The sequence below is a fragment of the Schistocerca cancellata genome, chromosome 4 (assembly GCF_023864275.1).
Source record: "Schistocerca cancellata isolate TAMUIC-IGC-003103 chromosome 4, iqSchCanc2.1, whole genome shotgun sequence".
Classification (NCBI taxonomy): Eukaryota; Metazoa; Arthropoda; class Insecta; order Orthoptera; family Acrididae; genus Schistocerca; species Schistocerca cancellata.
Window position 1 is genome coordinate 214,069,551 of NC_064629.1, and position 12,208 is coordinate 214,081,758.

Consider the following 12,208-nt stretch of genomic DNA (forward strand, 5'->3'; position numbering starts at 1 on the left):
ACGCGAACCACCGCGCCAACTATTACTCAATACGAGACGGTTACGCTACTCATTACGCTAATCCAACAACACACAGAAACACGTCGCAAGTAATCCAAGTATGCTGCCCGTTGGAGAAAACCTTATCGTAGATACGTTACTATTTGAAATTTAATTATAACAAATTGTACAAGAACAATGCGTTTTGCGTGGCTCTTCCGTGTGTCACTGCCTTCAAATAGCCTACTCTCATAAGACGCAAGTTACAATAATTCTTTTGCTACGAATATGATGTTTCTCGTTATTTTATTGGAACGAATCACACAGTTAATAACGGGTTTTCCAATTATTCTGAATTTGCTGATGCTCAGAAACGGTATGTATACATATGAGCTTGAAATGAATGCCAATATGGCGCCTCACAACTCTGTACTGAAGGGAGACGGCTAGCGTGTGACGTAGGTGGCGTTGTGGCATCTTATTGGTCAACGCTCAGACGCACGCTCAGAATATCTGACATGGCAGATATTGCTCTGCACGTTCGGAAAGACTCCCGAACGTGCTATTCCACGCTATGACGTCAGAAACTCGGCACGCTCAACGTTCGGATGCACGGTCCGTGTGCCGACGGCTTTAGCCAACCGCGCAGCTACCGAGGCGATCGCCGCTTCGTAGCAGAAGACGTAAATTCTTAACTGAAATAAGGTTTGTATGCATCCACTTTGAACCACGTGAGATCGTCGCTTTGGCGAAATGTGAAAAGCATCGTGGTCGTGCTTTTCGTGTCTCTTGGCTCAGACCGAACGGTTACTTTGTTTATAGCTCTAAAACGCGGGCCGAAGGGCACTCACCTCGTGGACGAAACTGGCGGACAACAAATCAAAACGGCCCCGCGATGACAGCGCCAACAAGCCGTGAAGATTGGCGGGCTGGCCGGCACAAAGGAGCCCCCACCGGCCCGGCCCGCGGGGACTGCAGGACTCTCCCCAGGGAGAGGGCAACGGGACGGCGCAGCGCTAAGCCACTTCTTTGTGGCGTAAACTGCCGCCTCCCGTGCACTTGGCCTCTGCTTTGAGCGCATTCACTCTGATAAACGAAATTTTACGGTTTCAGTTCCAACGCTTCGAATGGACCCACGTCTGTGTACGAGGACGCCGTATCTGCGCTCCGAAGTGCTTTACATCTGCGATGTTATCGATGGAAAATGTGTTCGCGGCGAGGACGGTGGCGACCCCTCAAAAGCCTACACTGCATATGCTACCGAGTCTCAGTTTTTCTTCGAGCCATATAACGTGCGGTCAAAAGTCTCCCGAAGCCTCAGTGAACGCGCTTTGTGTGACGTCAGTCTCCTTTAATGTCTTATTATATCGAATACTAATCGTTGTCCAATACTTACACTACTAGATAGTATACGCCAGCACCCAGCTGTACCTTTGCATAATAGTAAATATCTCTCCATCTCCTTTTCAGCCATACGACTCTGGAACCAAGTACCCCGCAATTTGCGTCTTATCCGAAACCACTCAGCATTCAAAAGGAGGTTCCAGTTTTTCCTGTTGTTATCGGCGTAGCACCATTTCGGCATATTCCAACTATTTTCCTTCTATGGAACAAATGGTTCGAATGGCTCTGAGCGCTATGGGACTTAACTTCTGAGGTCATCAGTCCCCCTGAACTTAGAACTACTTAAACCTAACTAACCTAAAGACATCACACACATCCATGCCCGAGGCAGGATTCGAACCTGCGACCGTAGCGGTCTCGCGGCTCCAGACTGCAGCGCCTAGAACCGCACGGCCAACCCGGCCGGCTCTATGGAACACTGAACCTGCATGTCTGTCAAAGTGTCCACACTATACGCGCTTTTCTTATCCATATCTATTTCTGGTTTCATCCTCTATCTGATCTGCTAACCTTATCCAATTATTTATCTGTCAATTATTTACTAGTCAACTTCTTCTCCACCTTTGATTTCTTTTGTGCTGCTACCACACATTTATATTTGATGTCAATCACATTCAACAAGAATGTAATGATAAAATTGTGTAACACAGTGTAAATAATACTGGCATTTCAAATACTTCATTTCATTCATTACTGCACCTATTACTGTTACTAGTGTTATTATTATCATTATGAACTGCACATGTACAGTGCATATTGTGATATGGGGTAACTAAGGATGTGGGGTTAGATGTGAGAAATGACCTGAAGGCCCTAATCTTCCTGGGTAAAATAAATACATAAATAGATAACTTGTTTCAAGCCGCTGGTGCTTATTATCAGGAATTAAAAGCATGCAAGCCTCTAAGTTACTATTTATTTAACAAAACCTGTTATCAATAACACCGAGGATGAGATTTTCACTCTGCAGCGGAGAGTGCACTGATATGAAACTTCCTGGCAGATTAAAACTGTGTGCCGGACCGAGACTCGAACTCGGGACCTTTGCCTTTCGCGAGCAAGTGCTCATTCTGGAAACATCCCCCAGGCTGTGGCTAAGCCATGTCTCCGCAATATCCTTTCTTTCGGAGTGCTAGTTGTGCAAGGTTCGCAGGAGAGCTTCTGTAAAGTTTGGAAGGCAGGAGACGATGTACTGGCAGAAGTAAAGCTGTGAGGACGGGGCGTGAGTCGTGCTTGGGTAGAGCACTTGCCGCGAAAGGCAAAGGTCCCGAGTTCGAGTCTCGGTCGGGCACACAGTTTTAATCTGCCAAGAAGTTTCAACACCGAGGATGCTTCTCTTTGCCGAAGAACTTCGTCGGAGTCTTAACCAGGATGCCTCCTGCGTGTTTGTCCTCATGCCGCTGCAGTGGTCGATCACCCAGTTCTCACTTCGCTGCGTGCTACGTTGTACTTTTTCACACTGTTTTCACACAGAGTTTCACATCTCGCCATTTCGCGTAGTCTAGACAGATCTTTAAGGCTTCGGATGCTCGCAATAACATCACGTCGTAAACATAAGATGGCAGCCATATAAATGTTTAGCTCTGCCAAGTATGCGTAAATAAAACCGAGGAGGGAAGACAGTGTTTAATGTCCCGTCGACGATGTGATCATTACACACGGATCGCGAGCTCGGATTGAGGAGGGATCGGGAAGGAAATCGGCAGTGTCCTTTTCACAGGAATCATATGGACGTTTGCCTGAAGTGATTTAGGAAAAGCACGGAAAACCTAAATCTATGGGGCCGAACAGGCATTTGAGTCGCCGTCCTCCCGAGTTCGACTCCATTTTCCTAACCACTGTGTAACTTCGCTCGATTGTCCAATTGGCGTATGGAGCGTCGAAAGAATGAGTACATATATGCCCATGTACGAGTTACTGTAAATGTAATATTACGATCAGTACCTCTACGGAAGTGTTATTTTTGGGTCTGAAAAATATTAGAAGATTAGTGGTTCAAATGGTTCAAATGGCTCTGAGCACTATGGGACTTAACAGCTGTGGTCATCAGTCCCCTAGAACTTAGAACTGCTTAAACCTAACTAACCTAAGGACATCACACACATCCATGCCCGAGGCAGGATTCGAACCTGCGACCGTAGCAGTCGCACGGTTCCGGACTGCGCGCCTAGAACCGCGAGAGCGCCGTGGGCCGGCAGAAGATTAGTGTCTGAAAACTGGTTATTGTAATTTTCAAATAACTCACTGCGAGGTATTAGGTATCTTTTACAGGATTCGACCTATTAATGTTTTCCCCCGTGATTAAGTAGAGCCTGCCGGCCGGGGTGGCCGATCGGTTCTAGGCGCTACAGTCTGGAACCGCGCGACCGCTACGGTCGCAGGTTCGAATCCTGCCTCGGGCATAGGTTAGTTAGGTTTAAGTAGTTCTAAGTTCTAGGGGACTGATGACCTCAGAAGTTAAGTCCCATAGTGCTCAGAGCCATTTGAACCATTTGAACAATCTCTTTTCCATTATAAGTCGCTGATTCGCAGTAGTACAACATTGAACCAAATACCAAGATTTGCTTTAGTTACACTTTAGTTATGTGAGGCACGTAGGTGTAGGTTGCTGATATAAATTGATGAACCCAAACATTATGAACACTGAAACTCTTCTGGTGGAGATGCGAGCACATGACGTGGCAAGGAAAGTACGAGGGCGTGCTGAAAACTAATGCCTCCCAATTTTTTATCCTCTTCGCAATCTCGGTTCAAGTACTACGTGTTATGCATATTACTCGGTCGAATCAAGTTCCAACCCTCTGCTACTAGAGGGCTCCGAATTGTAGCGTGTAAAGTGGCGGTGTGTAACGTAACTATGTCTGTGCGTGAGGAACAGCATGCTAAACTCGAATTTCGAGTTCGAAGAGATCGTCCACACAGGGAGCACCCTCTCCTTCAGCATGACAATGCCAGACCACACACGAGAGCTGCGACATCTGCAACGATCCGACGCCTTACGTTCACTCTCATCGATCATACTGTCCTGACGTGGCGCCACACGATTTTCATTTGTTTTCGAAACATTGGGTCGCTAAAGAACACCTTAAAGGATTTCACTTTGATAGTGATGAAGTGGTGCAAGCAGAGGCGAGGTTGTGCCTCCATCAACGAACTGGTCTCTCGTTGGGAAAATGTGTTCGTCGCCATGATGACTATGTTGAGACAGACATGCAGACATGAAGAGTAAAGTGTGGAATGTTAATAATCTCTCCTCCCGAACAGGTCATGAAGGCCCAAAGGTACCGACCGGCCGCCGTGTCATCCTAAGCCCACAGTCGTCACTGGATGCGGATATGGAGGGGCTGGTCAGCACACCGCTCTCCCGGCCGTATGTCAGTTTCCGAGACCGGAGCCGCTACTTTTCAATCAAGAAGCTCCTCAGTTTGTCTCACAAGGGCTGAGTGCACCCCGCTTGCCAACAGCGCTCGGCAGATCGGATGGTCACCCATCCAAGTGCTAACCCAGCCCGACAGCGCTTAACTTCGGTGATCTGACGAGAACCGGTGTTACCACTGCGGCAAGGCCGTTGGCAGAATGTTAATAACGTTCGTATTATTTCAAAAACTTTAGGGGTTTTCATCTAAAAATTTCGGAGGAAATACGTTTTAGCAGGCCCTCGTATATTAACACAACAGAGACGAATGGGGATTCGTACGATACTGCAGTTCCTGTGTTGTTCAGAAGTTCAATGCAATGTTCCTTCGTTCATGCATGCATGGGGATTCTTTCGAGCGACGATACGGCTGCAAAACCGAAAATGCACTGATACAAGCGACTCGGACAAAGTGAAGCTGATCAGCTGTTCGCACACTACTGTCGTAGCATCTGTGGAAAGTGTCTGAAGGACACGTATAGGAGACAAGGGTCTGGACGCCCACACCTCATGACGTGAATGTCAGAGGCCTTCCTCCTCTGTCAAGCATCATAGGCGGCAATCTGTGGCAGATCTGACGTCGGTGTACCATTCTAGAGCAGCCACAAGTGTTCCAGAGCACCGTAGATAAATGGATACATGTCATCTGATCGGATGATTCACATTTCTGATTGCGGCATGTCGACGGTCGTGCCCGGATACGCCGTTATCTGAGTGAACGGCTGATCGAAACATGCACCACTCCACAGACGCAGGACGTCGGAGCAATGTTACTCTGTGGGGATGTTCACTTGTGCTTCTGTAGGACTGTAGTAGCAATCGACGGCGCTATGACACCTGTGAACTACGTGAACGTTATTGTGGACCATCTGCATCCCTCCGTGTTGCCGGCCTGAGAGGCCGAGCGGTTCTAGGCGCTACAATCTGGAACCGCGCGACCGCCACGGTCACAGGTTCGAATCCTGCCTCGGGCATGGGTGTGTATGATGTCCTTAGGTTAGTTAGGTTTAAGTAGTTCTAAGTTCTAGGGGATTGATGACCGTAGAAGTTAAATCCCATAGTGCTCTGAGCCATTTGAACCCTTCGTGTTTAGTGTCTTCCCCGACCGAGGTGGCTTCTTCCAGCAGGATAACTGTCCGTGTCACAAGGCCAGAATCGCACTACAACGGTTTGAGGAGCTTGATAATGAACTCACATTCAAGTTTCGGACACCAAATTCTTAAACCGGTGGAACACTTGTGGGCCGCTATCTGTAGTCTTCATCGCGCCAACGAAACACCAAGTCCTAATAATTTACAAGCATTGCGTGACCTGTGCGTAGACATATGGTTCCACATAGCCCCAACCTTTGGAAACCTACTAAGGACTTGTCGAATACATGCCACTTAGAACTGCTGCTGCATTGCATTCCAAAGGCGGACCAACACGCTTCGAAATAGGTGGTCATACTACTTTGGTTAATCGGTAGTTATTCCGAGGTAGTGTACATTGGACACCATGATATCAGTAACTGTACATGGCATGTTATTGCTGTCTTTTACCGTTTACGATGACGTATCCACACCTATTACGCACTTTTAGCTCAAGAAATAAAGTTATCCAGGCTGTGATGCACACGCAGAAAAAATCTTCGAAGTGGTCTTTTTCGGCTACAAATTATAGTTGTTATCGGATCGTAAATTTTCTCTTGGTTCTATTTGTGCTTTGCTTTGTTGAGTATTGACATGTCGATAACCAGGACAGTGGTCGGCACTTCTATGTTCGTGACTAACGATAACGAGTTTATGAGATGTCCGTGACTAGGCTTTAAGAACGATGAAAAAATAGATCTTCTGGGTTTGTTACAGGACAATTTAAAGGATCACACAGAATCTGGAATTAAATCTTCTGAACCGAAACATAAATCAGTGTTATGCAGGTTACTATTCCTCCATTTTAGCGATCTGCGATGAGAAGAAACGTTGCTTGCGAACATACTCATTCACAGAATTGATCGTCACCACATCACGAGTGTGTAGGTGTGTATTTGCCTCTTTCGCCCGAAATAGTTGTTTGCGAGCGTACAATCACGTTTATGTACAAAAGGAACTTGGGTAACCTCTTGCGTCAATCGTTTTCCAGGTTGTGAGAGACGCCACTAACATGTTAAGCTCGACAAACACGCACACCTGTAACCACAGCTACTGACGTTAGTGGCCTTTGTAGCATGTAAATAAATTCCAGTCCGCACATTTATAGCGTCTGGAAGTACGACTAAATCTGTCCCATTTTCGATATCAATCCTTCGTACCATTGATCCTTTACCAGATACGATACCTTAATATCAGCAACACTTCTGACGAATCTTATCTAAGGGACGCAAGAGCTTTATAAAAATGTTAAACAGTCCTCCGCCGCTCCCCAATATAGCTCAGCTAACAATGTTTTATTTTTTTTTAGTTGGAGGATGTTTATTTCTTTGCATTTTTGCTAAACATCATCTTAAGGAGTACTGTGCCACAGCTCATTTGTTTGTGTTCGGGTAGACCTAGGTGCAAATCCCCCATATGGCCATCGTCATTTAAAGTCTGCATTAATTTCCTAACACTTCAGGCAAACACAGGAATGTGAACTCAGCAAACCAACGGACCATCTTTCCATAAATCTCTGCCGGTATGAGAGTGAAACGACCTCACTTTGAACCGGACGCACACCATAATAATAATAATAATAATAATAATAATAATAATAAAAGCTGAATAAGGAACAGTAACACTACCCGAGGGAGCTAAGTAAGTCTCAAAAGTGTAGACAATGAAACCAACTCACGGTCTCCACTAGCCCCATCCGTAAGGTGTAAGTAATGTCAACTGCTCCAATTCTTGTTCGGATTCTTAATTTAAGATTTACCATCGATGTGAAGTGTACTTTTTAAGTGATAGTTATACTTTCGTTATAAGCATAAATTTACATCAAAGCTTACCTACATGGAAACCACAAATGTAACAAAACGGTTAAAGATGACGAAAGAAGATTTTCAGCAGGTGATACAAAGCAACAGAGAGAGTCTTTTGCTGCACATTTTTACCGGGATATTGATGCAACTTCTATCAACGCAACGGTGTCCTACTGGAGAAAACACGAGAACACACGATGGTGAAAAATTCCTGACTGGACAGTATAACTCTGTGAACTATGAACAGGCTATTTAAAATTTCCTGGAACAAACACAATTTCCTGTGACACAGAAGTAAACCCTACGTCTGACTACAATGCTTCCTGAGTGATGTCATAAAAATTATAAGGTATGGTTCGTGTAGCATGTAGGCATGGAGTTCATACCATGTTTCACCTTCATTAACTGAGAGTTCCATCCACGTCAGGATATATTAAAAATTATTGTATCGGACCGAGTACAAGGCATGACAAGTAATAACTGCTGTCAGCCGCTAACGGAGAACAACAGGGAGATGATATGAGCAATTCCTGTTTCGTAGAACACGGTCGGTTGCTGAAGGATCCATAACAGCACCCACTTTTGAACTTCCTCGCCGACTGAAACCGATGTCCATGCATGTCTTTCTCAGGTCGCAAAAGACATGAAAATCACACGGCGAAAGATACAGCTGTACGGAGGATGTTGCAGTGTTTCCCAACCATATCGCTGAAGCGTAATCTACTTCCGATGAGCAGTATGAGTGCGGGCGTTATCGTGTAACAGGTCATTCCGTCCGACTGCATTCCTGGATGTTTTGACTTTATAACACGTCGCAGTTTCTGCAAAGTATCTTCGTAGCGTTGCGCACTGATTATAGTTCCACTCTCGAGGGAGAGGTCATCATGAAATTACGTGGTGCCACCATTTAGAGCCTGAGGGCAAACGCCAAAGCCAACAGTGGAAAAATCCCACATCTTCCACATCAAAGAAATCCGAAGCTGTTCACACAAGCTTCGATAAGTTGCACGATAACGCCTTCCCCCACAGTGCCAATAGGGCAAGGCTAGGTTGCAGCGATTTGGTTGGCAAACACTGCAACACCCTCCATATAGCACCAATCTTTTACCGTGTAATATTCACGTCTTTGGCGACCTGAAGAAAGACGTGTGTGGATGTCGATTTCAGTCGGACAAGGAATTACAAGACGGGTGCGGTTCTGGATCGGTCATTGGCAGATAGCTTTCTACAAAACAGGAATTGATCCTCTCGTCTCCCAGTGGGATAAATGTCTTAACGTGTGTGGTGATTACCTCTGAATCGAAACATTACATGGTCCCGTTGTGCCGGGTATTCGGTTTTCATTTGACTGCTCCTTATACAATGAGAAACTGATACTGGCAAATGGAATATCTTCCTTGTTTACATCCAGTTTTCAGTAAATATAAGTTTCTACTTCTAAAAGCTTCGAGACACCTACTTCAGTTCTGAAGACATCGGGATTTGGTTACTTGGTCATTCATGCTTCCTAATATTGGGTGTTAGCAATACAGGTGCAGTTTACGTCTGTAGAGCACACGTTTTCTCTATAAGAGAATACGAAAGTACCTTATAGGTCGTGTTAGAATATTTGAATATTTTTGTTCTAATTTTGCATTAGTGTAACACGAGTGTGTGTGTGTGTGTGTGTGTGTGTGTGTGTGTGTGTGTGTGTGTGTGTGTGTGTGTGTAGTGTACAAAGCACTCCGTCTTCAGGCCACGAGTGGCCTACCGGGACCATCCGACCGCCGTCTCATCCTCAGTGGAAGATGCGGATAGGAGGGGGCGTGGGGTCAGCACACCGCTCTCCCGGTCGTTATGATGGTAATCTTGACCGAAGCCGCTACTATTCGGTCGAGTAGCTCCTCAATTGCCATCACTAGGCTGAGTACACCCCGAAAAATGGCAACAGCGCATGGCTGCCTGGATGGTCATCCATCCAAGTGCCGGCCACGCCCGACAGCGCTTAACATCGGTGATCTCACGGGAACCGGTGAATCCACTGCGGCAAGGCCGTTGCCCAAAACACATGTTAGAGGTCCCGTCATATATTCCGTTGCGCTATGAAAGTCTACTTGCTACCTAATCTTTCATCAGTAGAAGTCATATCACGTTGCTGTTAGTTTATTGGTCAACGTTTTGCAAAGAAAGAATATGTTTCAGGGCATTCGTACCGGAGCCTTATTAGTTATGAAATCAGATTCAAGACAAACGGGTAGTTGGGCAGCTTTCGATCTGTCTGAGGGAAACGACTTACGTAGTAGTGTATACTGAAAATTAAGACAGAAATATGAGAGGAGGCGTTGAAATGAGCTGTGTTTACCTGCGGTTCTGGTACCACGTCTTGACTTGTGTGTCGGTGAGGCTGAGCTTGGCGGCCAGCTCCATGCGGTCCTGGACACTCAGGTACTTCTGGCGCTCGAAGCTCTTCTCCAGCGTCTGCAGCTGGTGGTCGGTGAAGGCCGTCCGCGCCTTGCGCTGCTTCTTGGCCAGGGCGCTGCTCGATCCGTGGCCGCCCTTGCTCTCGTCCTCTTTGTGTCCTGCAACAGTAAGTTCATATTGGTATTATTTTTTTAATGGACAAGCTATAGTATATACACGAGAAAACAGATAAAATATTGTAGCCCACAGGGAACCTGTACAAAAATTAGCGGCTGCGAGGAGAACTCACGCTCTGAAGGTTTCGCATAAACGAAGTTACGTATATAGACAGTGCGTCAATTCCCGGAGTCGAGGATATCGGCGATTTTTGCCTCTTATCGACACTAATACTGGCAAGATTCCGAGACTTTCGATAATGTTTTAATTTCAAGTCTGTGGTTGGATAATTCAAATTCTGACGGTGGCAGGGGTAAAATACAGGGAGCGAAAGGCCATTTACAATTTGTACAGAAACCAGATGGTAGTTATAAGAGTCGAGGGACATGAAAGGGAAGCAGTGGTTGGGAAGGGAGTGAGACAGGGTTGTAGCCTCTCCCCGATGTTGTTCAATCTGTATATTGAGCAAGCAGTAAAGGAAACAAATGAAAAATTCGGAGTAGGTATTAAAATCCATGGAGAAGAAATAAAAACTTTAATGTTCGCCGATGACATTGTAATTCTGTCAGAGACAGCAAAGGACTTGGAAGAGCAGTTGGACGGAATGGACAGTGTCTGGAAAGGAGGATATAAGATGAACATCAACAAAAGCAAAACGAGGATAATGGAATGTAGTCGAATTAAATCGGGTGATTCTGAGGGAATTAGATTAGGAAATGAGACACTTAAAGTAGTAAAGGAGTTTTGCTATTTGGGGAGCAAAATAACAGATGATGGCCGAAGTAGAGAGGATATAAAATGTAGACTGGCAATGGCAAGGAAAGCGTTTCTGAAGAAGAGAAATTTGTTAAAATCGAGTATAGATTTAAGTGTCAGTAAGTCGTTTCTGAAACTATTTGTATGGAGTGTAGCCGTGTATGGAAGTGAAACATGGACGATAAATAGTTTGGACAAGAAGAGCATAGAAGCTTTCGAAATGTGGTGCTACAGAAGAATGCTGAAGATTAGATGGGTAGATCACATAACTAACGAGGAGGTATTGATTAGAATTGGAGAGAAGAGAAATTTGTGGCACAACTTGACTAGAAGAAGGGATCGGTTGGTAGGACACGTTCTGAGGCATCAAGGGATCACCAGTTTAGTATTGGAGGGCAGCGTGGAGGGTAAAAATCGTACAGGGAGACCAAGAGATGAATACACTAAGCAGATTCAGAAAGATGTAGGCTGCAGTACGTTCTGGGAGATGAAGGTTGCACAGGGTAGAGTAGCATGGAGAGCTGTATCAAACCAGTGTCTGGACTGAAGACCACAACAACAACACAGTTGGGTAACACATTCCGATTTTTTCCTTTACTTGTATTATGAAACCTGTCTTCCTGCCAAATTTCATGATTCGAGACCAACGGGAAGTACCCTACACGTTTTGATGAGTGAGTTTGCGAATGGCCTTATTTTTTTGAATGCACTGACTTAGAAGACAACTTTCGTAATACCGCTAAGGGACTATAGACCTTAGCACGTGACATAAATTTCAACTCGATACGTCAACCCGTCTTTGAGAAACAAGGGGCTTAACTGAGGGACGGGCTTACGGACAGGCAGTCAGATAATGAATGATAAATTTTTTGTGTGTAATATAATTGCAAATTGACAATTTTCCGCGTTTTCCCTTTTTTTACGGTGAAACCTTGCTTCTTGCCAAATTTCACGATTATCGACCAGTGGGAAGTACCGCATAGGTTTTGACGAATGAATTCGCGAGTATCAAAATATGTGACATAAACAGTCATATCTTTCGATTGCAATGGCATAGAAGCTTACGTTTACTACTCGCCTACCGATCATAGACCTTATTATGTGACATAAATTTCAACTTGAAACCTTTACCCGTTTCAGAGGAAGAGGAGGCATAACAGACG

The 12,208-nt window shown here is 45.3% G+C and overlaps 1 protein-coding gene and 1 pseudogene across 1 annotated transcript in view; both read right to left on the reverse strand.

The window, feature by feature from the left end:
- The window catches only part of LOC126184028 (homeobox protein B-H1-like), a 184,175-nt gene that overhangs the window by 70,075 nt on the left and 101,892 nt on the right, over positions 1–12,208 (reverse strand). The window contains exon 2 of the mRNA XM_049926385.1: positions 10,075–10,291. Coding sequence (XP_049782342.1) covers positions 10,075–10,291 — 217 coding nt within the window. The remainder of the gene's footprint in view (positions 1–10,074; positions 10,292–12,208) is intronic.
- On the reverse strand, positions 4,839–4,956 carry LOC126185479 (5S ribosomal RNA; annotated as a pseudogene).